At 50.5% G+C, this 10,707-nt stretch overlaps 2 protein-coding genes across 2 annotated transcripts; one reads left to right on the forward strand and one right to left on the reverse strand.

Moving 5' to 3' along the window:
• The first annotated feature begins 1,840 nt into the window (after window positions 1–1,840).
• Window positions 1,841–6,194, forward strand: LOC125536848 (ankyrin repeat domain-containing protein 13B). The gene is made up of 3 exons (XM_048700130.1): window positions 1,841–2,058; window positions 2,143–3,853; window positions 5,587–6,194. The coding sequence occupies exons 2-3, from the start codon at window positions 2,219–2,221 to the stop codon at window positions 5,917–5,919; spliced, it is 1,968 nt and encodes a 655-aa protein (XP_048556087.1). The 5' UTR covers window positions 1,841–2,058; window positions 2,143–2,218; the 3' UTR covers window positions 5,920–6,194.
• A 35-nt stretch (window positions 6,195–6,229) lies between these two features.
• On the reverse strand, window positions 6,230–7,494 carry LOC125535836 (18.8 kDa class V heat shock protein-like). Its single transcript, XM_048698906.1, has 3 exons — window positions 7,256–7,494; window positions 6,628–6,692; window positions 6,230–6,529 (listed from the first exon to the last, which is right to left on the reverse strand). The coding sequence occupies exons 1-3, from the start codon at window positions 7,492–7,494 to the stop codon at window positions 6,252–6,254; spliced, it is 582 nt and encodes a 193-aa protein (XP_048554863.1). The 3' UTR covers window positions 6,230–6,251.
• Between the last annotated feature and the right edge of the window lie 3,213 nt (window positions 7,495–10,707).

The raw sequence follows: 10,707 nt of genomic DNA on the forward strand, positions 1-10,707 counted from the left end.
ACAATGCAAAACCCTAAAAAGATTATGCAAAGGCTCAGATTGGTTCCGATATGATGAACTAACCTTAATTTTTTTGGCTTTTTCGTGGACTGTAGGTATGAAGAACAGACTTGATCTAAACTACGTAAAAACTATAAAATCTCACCGAGCAACCTGAAAATCTGATACCACTTGATAGAGGCGAAGGTGTTCCGATGTTTCGATGAGATGGTGGCTATCGTTTTTTGTGGGAGTCGACCTTGAAGGTCCGACTACGAACGTGCGAGACGTCGTGCATTAGCAATCGCTAAACCAACTTTCGAGGGGTTATTGACCACGCCAGAGCATGATCAACCTGACCATGAGGGTCTGTTTCCTGCGAGAAAACGAAGAACAAGTAAGAAACTGAGTTTGCAATCTGGATATTGCGAATATAAGAGGAAAGCTTTATTAATGAAGGTGGGGTCCTGTGACGCCTTTGTCTGGTCGTTGAAGACAAATGAAGTACGCGAAGTTGCAACTATGGCGAACTTTTAATCTAAACGAAACCCAAAGTCTAAACGACGCCCTAAGGGCTGTATATATGGAGGAAGAGGGGGGGGATTTTGTGGCCCTTGGGGAGGGGTCCGAAACCAACCCTAACTATTATTTCCCCACACATACGGACTCTAAAAATAGCCTATAATCAAGTATTTTGAAATTACATGGGCCTGGTCCAATAATAAGGTGAAGCAGCACCTAGAATAGCCTCTGGACGACATTTATGAAATGGCATCTTGTATATTTCGTTCATGGCTTTATGCACTTATTATGATGGCTTCAAAGTCCTACAATCATCACTTGTAACACCATTCTTGTTTCCCTTGCGCATGCCATCATCTTCATGCTTGAACTTGCTCCAAGATTCATCTTTCTTGTCCAAGCTAGGCCCTTCATTTATAAGCAAAACAAATGTATCCAATTTAGGCAGCATCATATTCTCGTGAACATTACAACCGTTATCAAGAAACGAAAGTACCCGGTAATTCAATTGGCGTGCGCGAGCTCTAGTAATTGGTCCAATATGTATAGCAGTAGGGGCAGTGGGTGTAACAATGGTATTGATGTCCTCATCAACGTGTAGTAGCAGGAGTCCGCCTGTGAGAGACGAACCGGCACCCGCTCAAAGATGTTGAGGTTGCGGATGTCGTTGACGTCAGAAGGATTGGCGTCGTCGAACGTGTTGGAGTTGGTTGATGCGGAGGAGGTGACGGATGACATGGCGAGAGTGGGACGGCTCGGCGGCTCGGGTGTGATGGCTTTGGGCGAGGCAGGTAGTAGCAAGGCGTGGTAGCGACGGGCGATGCGACGTTGCGGGATGGCAGAAGCGAGCTGGCGACAGCTAGCAAGCGGAACGGGCGACACACGTGCGGGAACGGGCGACGCGGCTTGTGGCTTGCGGGGTTTGACGCGGCTAGTGACGAGCGAAGCGGGCTGGCGGCGGCTAGTGACGCGGGTGGAGCGACGCAGACAGGCGGATCGCGCGATGCGGATGGGCGGCGGCCGGCGCGGGGGTGCGCAGGCTGTGGCGAAGGGAAGGCGGCGGTGCGAAGAAGGCGCGCGGCGACGGCGGCAGCGAAAGACTATGGATAAAACCTAAAAACTGATACCATATATAATTACACGATGTATTGCTCTTTATGCATAAGACACGTATATATGATGTACAAAAGTGGATCAAATCTCAACTATATAAAAAATTAAGAGACATACCCGATACAAAATATGGACACAATACATATACTCAACAATGTCTACCGGATTAATTCGTTCTTGCTTTGTAGTGCATGCGGAGGTTGAGCTTCGTTGTCAAGTACCGGCTATAAACTGCCTGTCCGACAAATTGCCACGATCAAATGATAGGGAGAGTTTCCCAATGTTCGTCGCCGCCCAACACACAAGCCCAATCCCCCCTCCCACCTTCTAGATGTGAATACTTTCCCTCGGTCCTAGGCTGAGTCTAGAGAGAGAAGACACGAGGGAGTGAGCCCGATAGATAGGCAAGGCGAGAGCCCCAAGATTGGGATTGGAGGGGAACTGGTGCGCAAGCAAGGGATCCTTCCATCGATTCTTGCTTGCTTCTCGCCCCTTCCGTTGCACTCAATTATTTGCGTGGCGTTACAGATCAGGGCAATAGGGCTACGGAGAGGCGAGGCTCGGTCCCCGGATTCGCAGGAGTTGCGCCGGTGGTCGCGGCGCGATGGCTGGCGTTGACGCGGCGAGGTATGCGCAGAGCCCAGCGCACCACGCCGTGGCGATGCAGGACCACGCTGCCCTTCGCCGCGTGCTAGACGCGCTCCCGCAGGCTCGGAAGCCCGAGGAGATCCGGACGGAGGCGGACTCCATCGCCGAGGAGGTGCGAGCGGAGGCTGTCTCGGCCATCCTCGACCGGCGTGACGTCCCTGGGCGCGAGACCCCGCTCCACCTCGCCGTCCGCTTCGGCGACGCGGCGGCAGCTGAGATGCTCATGGCGGCGGGGGCCGACTGGAGCCTGCAGAACGAGCATGGCTGGAGCGCGCTCCAGGAGGCTATCTGCGCGCGTGAGGAGGCGCTCGCACGCGTCATCGTGCGCCACTACCAGCCTCTCGCCTGGGCCAAATGGTGCCGCCGCCTGCCCCGTGTTGTCGCCGCCATGCGCCGGATGCGCGACTTCTACATGGAAATCACATTCCACTTCGAGAGCTCCGTCATTCCCTTCATCTCCCGCATCGCGCCCTCGGATACCTACAGGGTCTGGAAGCGCGGGGCCAACCTCCGTGCGGACATGACGCTTGCAGGCTTCGATGGCTTCAAGATCCAGCGCTCTGACCAGACTATTCTGTTTCTTGGGGAGGGCTCGGAGGACGGCAAGGTGCCACCAGGGTCCTTGTGCATGATTAACCACAAAGATAAGGAGGTGATGAACGCGCTTGAAGGTGCTGGCGCGCCGGCCTCCGAGGCAGAGGTCCAGCAGGAGGTCACCGCAATGTCACAGACGAATATCTTCCGTCCGGGGATAGATGTCACTCAAGCAGTGCTGCTTCCACAGGTCACATGGCGGCGGCAGGAGAGGACAGAGGCTGTTGGCTTGTGGAAGGCTAAGGTGTATGACATGCACCATGTTATGGTGAGTGTTAAGTCAAGGAGGGTTCCTGGTGCTATGACGGATGAGGAATTCTTTTCAGCTTGCAATGAGAATGATACTGAGAGTGAGGGGTTCGATGATGTACTGACTGACGAGGAGAAGAGGCAGCTGGAATCTGCGCTTAAGATGGATTCTTCAGATGCTGTTGGTGACAGCCAGTCCGACACCTTTGTAGGTCCTAGGCATAGTTGCTTTGAGCCAAGGGAGAGGGAAATACCAATTGAGGATTTGAGCATCTCTGGAAATGGGGAGAGTAAGCATGATAAGAAAGGTTGGTTTAGTAATTGGGGAAAGAGGGGTCAAACTGGCATTAGTAAACTAGAGATGACAAAGAAGATGGCACCTCCAAGAAGTTCGCTCTGTGTAGATGAGAAGGTTAGCGACCTCCGCCTTGGATCTCCATCAAATGTACAAACTAAACCAGGAAGACATTCAGTGGATATAGTGAGAAGGGATGAGAACAGAAATGGCAAGGAAAAGGACTGTCGTAAACTTGCAACTTCTGAGAATGGACATAGGCGCAAAGAAAGTAGCAAAGAAAGTGAGTATAAGAAAGGTCTAAGGCCTGTTCTTTGGTTGTCCCCTAATTTCCCTCTGAGGACTGAGGAGCTCTTGCCACTACTTGATATTCTTGCAAACAAGGTGAAGGCAATCCGTCGTTTGAGGGATCTACTCACCACAAAACTGCCTCCAGGAACTTTTCCAGTCAAGGTAAGAGCCATGTTTCATGATGCAATGTCTTCACTGCAAAGTTAGCAAATGTAATGTTTATTCTTGGTTGCTGGAGCTACACTAATCCAGTGGGTTGTTTGAGAGTTTGACAGTACTGTACATTTAATTATTTGTCAAAATGTACATTTCATGCCATGCCACTTTTGGCACTTAAGAGAAATTTTATCATCATATAATTCCATTGCCAATTGTTACAAAACTATTAGAGAATCGTAACCGTAGTTAACATATCTGTACACCTATGTATCCTTATCATTGGTTAGGCATACACAAGACACCGCTCTGTAGATTCATGTGGATACTTGAAAATAAAATTTAGTCCTTGTTGGCAGTTTTACTACAAATGTGATTATTTGGTATTTGTATCAAAGTTTAAAAATGCGCTAGGCATTAAATGTGCGTTTTGCCATCGCGTTGCACTTTTCTGACCAAAGCGCATGCTTAAGTGCAATTATGCACACATCAAGCGCAATTAAGTGCTAGGTGTTTTGCTATTGCCTAGAGCCAAGGCCCTTTTTGAACTATGATTTGAATGAGTGTCACCCCATATATGATATCTATCTGTCTAACTCTTTAATTTATACTAAGAGATGCTTTATGCATGAGTTTTGAAAAAAAAATCCGTCTATTTGTTTTCCTCTTCTGGCCTGTATTGTGAAAAAAAATAACAACGGTATGAGGCATAACTTTTTCTGGCTGAACGTGAGATGCATAACAATTCAAATAGGCTGTATGTTAATAAATTGCAGATTTATTTGTTTCTTGGTTTGCTAGTAGCTCGTGATTCTGGACTTCAGTGCATCTATGCTGTATAACATATTCTATCAACCCCTTCTGTTTTTTATTTCTTGATAATATGCTACACAACCTGTAGTTTGCCATGCATTCCCTCAGTAAAGAAATATAAGAGCGTTTAGATCACTACTTTTCTTTACAGAGGGAGTAGAAGTCTAAGGATCAAATTTGTGGATGTCTGTTTCCTTTCCTGATAAATGCGGTCTGCAATAACCTGCGTGTTTAGTTAAGATGTTTTTTGTCATGAAAAAGAAAACCACGCACCTTCATTTTGTTAGCTCTATTTGTCTGTGTTTCATTTTGAAGCCCTTTTTGAATATGTTGATCAAATAACTGATAATGTTTTATCCTTTAGCGGTTTGAAACTTTGAATTAACAACAGCGCAGAACTTTATGCTTTGATGTTATCCATGAAAACGCATTCCAATGGTGCATTCTTTTTTCCTTGTGATTTAATGCTTATTATAGAAATATGTTTGACTCTTAATCCAATCCTTAATCTTTGTATATGTTCCTCTGATCTCCACAAACTGAGGGCCTCTTTGATTCAATGGATTCCTAAAGGAATTTTGGAGGATTCTAATCCTCAGGAATTTTTTCCTGCATCGGTTGTTTGATTATTTGTAGGATTACGATACATAGGAATTTTTCCTTAGAATTCATTTGTACTGTACTAGTTTTCATAGGAACATTTCCATCCATGCCAGCCTCATGTGAAGAATCCTATGTTGGCTCTGGATCATTTCAGATCATATGCATAACCTGGGACTTTCTGGGCCATCATAGTCCGTGTTACACGTGAACCTTGATAACATTCTTGATATACTTAATTTTTAATGTTTGCTCTTTGTTGAATTACCACTGTTGGGTTAATGTGGATCTGATGAAGCAATTCAATAACACGTTATTTGTCTTAGGTTGCCATTCCAGTTGTACCCACAATCAGGGTTCTTGTGACATTCACAAAGTTTGAAGAGCTACAGCCATTAGAAGAGTTCAGCACACCTCCTTCCAGCCCTGACAATTGCAAGAGCCCAGGAGCCCAGACGTCTTCAAGCTCCTGGGTTCAGTGGATCAAGGCTCCTTACCGCCAGAACTTCTCGACAGCACAAGGTCCAAGCAACCGTGTGGAGGACATCCAAGACCCCTTTGTTATCCCTGCTGATTATGCCTGGACTACGCCAGGAGAGAAGAAAAAGAGGACACAAGAAAACAAGAACAAGTCAAAGAAAGGCAGAACCGCGTCTTAGGTTATATTTGGTGGTCTGGGATATGTCGCGGGTTTGCCGGGTGTCATTCGTTATAGGAGCAGATACTCAGTGATATCCTCTATCTAACAGGAATGATGAGTGGGAAGGTTTGAGGATTTCGACCTGCTGCAGGCAACATGTGTCGAATGTCGAGAAACAACCGCTTGTCTAGTTTCGATGTAATAAAATAATTGTTGTTAACATTCTTTCGTTTAACCCAAATGATTCCAACCCTGATTAATATTGCTGCAGCATTGCTAGGTGGCTTGTTGATATCTGCAGTGTTCTTATTGAGCCGTCAGAGATATACTTCAATATAATAATAAATCAGTTTAAGCTGCTCTGGCCACGGGGTCGCAGGCAGGACCAAGCCCGATGAGATTGACCACGGGCTGGGCCCGGGTGTGCATCCTGGGCACCGTCACGGTCAGTACGCCGCGGGCGTAGTCGGTCGTGATGCCGTCGGTGTTCACCATCCCCGGCAGCCGGAACTTCCTTGCGAAACTGCCTCGGCGGCCGTGGACTTCCGCGTCACCAGCGTCCAGCTCAGTGCGTATGACGAGGTACCTCCCGTCCTCAATCTCCACCCTGATCTCCTCCTTCTTCACGCCTAATAATCGAACGTACACCACCCATGTCGATGTCACGGCCAAAATTAAGAAACAGAAATAGTGCCGGGAGGAGCGGCAGGAGCGGGCCGAGAGTTACCGGGGAGGTCGGCGGAGTAGATATGTGCGGCGCCGGTCTCATCCCAGTTGACGCGGTTGGGCGGCCGTCACGACGGAGCCGGAGGCGAAGAGTAAGGGCATCTCCAGCCGTTGGTTTTCAGGAGGGGTAAAAAATCGCTCCCTAGGGCGCACCGGCGCTAAACCGCGCACTGGAGGCGTGATGCCCCCCAGTCGCAGCGCCCACGTTTTTTTAAAAAAGTCAAATACGGCGCAAACACGACTCAAATTTAATGCAAATATCGGCGAGTTCGTTCAAATTTAAACATATTTTACAAAAAAGGAAAAACTATCGCAGGCTACCCCGCCGTCTTCCTCGCCGCCCGCCTTGCCGCCCACCCACGCGGTTCTACATGCCGAGGAGGCTGTAGAACCGCGTGTAGTCACCGCTGCTGCCGCCGTCGTCGTCGTCGCCCCCGCCTACGTCTCCGCCGTCCTTGCTGCATCCCTCCCCCGGTTGGCGCGGCGGGTTGGACAGTCCGGGGGCGTCGTCGCTGTCGAGGACCACGATGTCGTGCTCGTCCTCGCGCCCACGCTTGCGGGCGGCGATCTCCTCCAGGGCCCGGCGCTGCCGGACCATCTCGCCACGGAGGTAGTCGTCCCGCGCCCACCGCAGGGCGTCCTCGTCGAAGAAGCCGCGCCGGGCTATGTCCTCGTACTCTGCGGGGAGGCCGGGCTCCGGCTTGGGCTCGACGAGGACGAAGCGGCCGGTGGGGGAGGCGTTGTCGCTGATGCGGGCGCCGGAGCGGCGGGTGCGCGCGCTGACAGGCGTGTCCTGGGGCTCCGGCTTGACGTGGCGGAGGTGGAGGTAGGGAGAGCCGCCGGACGAGGAGGACCCCCCGGTCTCCATGCGCCTCGGGGTCCAGGAGCTTCCCCGGCGGTGTGAGAAGGACGGGGAGCGGGGTACTCGAGGTGCGGCGTGTTGCCGCCCTCGATGTACTCGAGGACGGCCTCCAACGTGCGCCCGGGCACGCCCCACCACCGACGCCGGCCGGTGGCGTTGAGCCTGCCGGAGGGCACGACGCCGTTGGTGGCCTCAAGTTGCTCGGCGTGACGGCGGCGGAAATAAGGCTCCCAGAGCGGGCTGTCGGAACGTATCGTGGCCCCTCCCTCGCCGCACGCGGCAGGGACGAGCAGATGCGTGCGATCTCCGCACGCCGCGCCGTGCCGGTGGGTACCAGGGGCACCGGCACGCCGCCGGCGCTGATCCTCCACGCCTTGGGCACCCGCATGTCCGGCGGGACCGGGTACTCGGCCTCGAAAAGGAGGCGAGCCTCGTTCTCGTGGAGATGGCGGCGGCCGAAGCCGTTCGCCGCCGCGCCGTCGCCTGGGAAGCGCTCGGCCATTGGTGTGATGAACTGGAGACGGCGAGAGAGAGGAGAAGGAGGAACGACGACGGCGAGAGAGTGTGAGATCGCCGAGTGCGCTGGGGCGCGTCTTATATAGGCCGAGGCGCCGCCCGTGCGCGTGCCGCCGTGTGTACGCGTGGCGAGCGAGTGAGGGCGAGGGACACGCGTCATCTAGTCTTCACGGTGCCGCCCGTGAGGCATCAATGGCGCAGGCTGACCAGCGCGGCAGCGCGACAGCTTTGGCATTGATTCGCCGCAGGAAACGAGGCGATGAGGATGACGAAGGGCCGGGAAGAGAGTCGTGTCGCTGACGCGGCGGGCCTGCGGCTGTTTCGCGCCAAAACAGTTCGCCCCGGCGACCCCGGGCGCCCCCCAGCGCGCCGGGTTCGGTCTGGGTCCGCCGGCACTGTTTTCGGCCCAGACCGACGAAAATCAGGCTCCTAGGACGCGACTGGGTCGATTTTTCGGCACCGGCGCAAAAAAAACGTCTGGAGAGGCCTTCTTGGTGCGCAGCTGGAGATACCCTAAGAAGCCAAGACGGAGAGATGCCACTGCCACCACTACCATGGATGAACCGCCCGGAATCCGGAAGTGGATTAAAGAGGAAAGTCACCTAAGCTACAGTGCAATCTAATGCAAAACAAAGAAGAAAAGTCAGAGGCACTGTAGCAAATAATGTAATTATCTATTGTAGCAGGTTATGTGTGTGGTTACTGTTCATGTAAATAAATTTAAAATTAATTTTATTGCATCATAATTTTGTTTGTATGTATTTTTTGTAAATGTATACAATAGATTTGTAATTTGCAAATTAATTCAAGTCATTTTAGCCTTAATCATATGGATGTGAAAGAGAAAAGTTAGAGAATTATAGCTTAGGTAACTTTTTTTCTTGATGTTAGAGGATCTACTTCCCGGAATCCTAGGTTGCACCCCTGCATCGGGTAATCCATGAGAATCTCTTGTAAGCTAGTGCTGGCTTCTTACTCTGTAGCTTGCTTTGCCGCATCTGGATAGTTCACTCGCTTTAAATAGCAGAGCTCAGGGTGAAGGTGCAGCTTGCGTCGCAACATGTGCGGTGCGGTGCCCATGTGCGGAAAAGCAAGCGTACATCAATGGACAAGATGCTATCGCCTGTGAATAATATCTCGGTAGCTGGGAGGGCTCTGGCACTCGTGGACATGGCGTACTGGTTGGTCCACGACTAGAAGGGCTGTGTTGTTGATGTTGTTTTGTTTTCATAATTGTTTTTACTTTTTCTGTTTCAAAATATAAGATGTATTGATTTTTCTAAAAACTAAGCCGTTTTAAGTTTGATCAAATTTACAGAGAAATATATTAATATTCATAATATCAAACCAGTATAATTAGATTCATCATGAAACGAACTTTCATACTTTCTTTACTTAGTGTTGTGGATGTCGATAGTTTAAATTTAAAGAAATTGACTTTAAATTTTTTTAATACACCTTATATTTTAAAACCGAGAGGCAGTATTTGGTTTGGCAAGTAGGGGATAGGATGGAATGTGTTTTCTTTTTATTTATAATGCGGTATTTCAGTGGGCCTTTCATGATATGATTTTGTATTATCTGTTAATCAATACATACTTGCGTGAAGCATATTTTTATGTGTTGGTAGTTGCATATACTATGTTGGTGCTACAGTGTCACACGTTGATGCTTTTTTCTAGATGGTGAGAGGGTGCACGGGATTTGTTGCCAATTGATTTGAAAATTATTGACCCGATCAAAGTCATGAACCAAATTCAAAATTGAATACCTGAATGGGAAACCTTTAAAATTAGGGTGCATAGTGAATCAAAAAGCATTGAATGAGAGAACTCCTTAAGAAATTATTTACTCGGTCAAAATCGATGAGGCAATTTCAAATTGGAGACATTTGAATGTGAGGCCTCTAAAATTAGAGAGCATTGTGTAATAGAGGGCGTGGACACATATAGCTTAGCTGATTTGATGTCAGCGTTAGTAAAATTGGAAGTTATTTTTTCAAAAGATAGGTAAAAACTAAGAGCATCTCTAGCACACCCCGCATCCCGTCCCGACCAGCAAAATAATCGCTAAAATGTGGGTCGGGGCGGGAAACTTGCACGATCAGACACCGCATTCGCGGCCGACCCGATTTTTTTTGCGGGGTGCGGCAAAAGATCTCCCCCGACCTCTAGATTCACGGGTTAGGAGGACGACCCGAGCTCAGCCCCTATCCGCAGCGAGATTTGGCGAGAGGGACATTTTCGCGTGGCCGTTCCCGCTCCTCCTATCCTCCGCCACCATTGCCCCACCACCGTACGCTCCGGTGCATCTTCCTTGGTCGTCCTTCACCGCCATGGATGACTCCCTGCTGTCCCCCGTCACCGTCGAGGTCACGCACGCTCAATCCCCTCGGGGCGGATCTCGTTGCCGGCCATGTTGGCCCCGCCGTCGCCCAAGGTACCGCCGCGCCTGCCCGCAAGTGGCAGGGCAACATGGTCGTGCAGGGTGGGAATCCGGCTGCCCCCGCCGCGAAGGGCCGCGCTCCGGGCGCCCGGCGGCGGAGAAGATCGCCAAGGCCGCCGGCGTCAAGAGGAAGAGGATTCCGGCCACAAAGAAGCCGCCTCCTTCATCCACTCCCTCCGCCCCGAAAAGAGGTTCCCTGGCGATGCCGCTCAACGGTGCTGCTCCCCCCGCAAGCGAGGTGTTTGACGAAATGGACGG

Source organism: Triticum urartu, chromosome 2 (assembly GCF_003073215.2).
Source record: "Triticum urartu cultivar G1812 chromosome 2, Tu2.1, whole genome shotgun sequence".
NCBI lineage: Eukaryota > Viridiplantae > Streptophyta > Magnoliopsida > Poales > Poaceae > Triticum > Triticum urartu.

Excerpts from the sequence above, each read along its gene's own strand:
- LOC125536848 (XM_048700130.1), top strand. The coding sequence starts at position 2,219 with ATGGCTGGCGTTGACGCGGCGAGGTATGCGCAGAGCCCAGCGCACCAC. Across the intron at positions 3,854-5,586 it reads CAGGAACTTTTCCAGTCAAG|GTTGCCATTCCAGTTGTACC; the intron begins GTAAGAGCCATG and ends TATTTGTCTTAG.
- LOC125535836 (XM_048698906.1), bottom strand. The coding sequence starts at position 7,494 with ATGGAGACCGGGGGGTCCTCCTCGTCCGGCGGCTCTCCCTACCTCCAC. Across the intron at positions 6,693-7,255 it reads TTCGACGAGGACGCCCTGCG|GCCGCCCAACCGCGTCAACT; the intron begins GTGGGCGCGGGA and ends TCCGTCGTGACG. Across the intron at positions 6,530-6,627 it reads CTACTCCGCCGACCTCCCCG|GCGTGAAGAAGGAGGAGATC; the intron begins GTAACTCTCGGC and ends TTCGATTATTAG.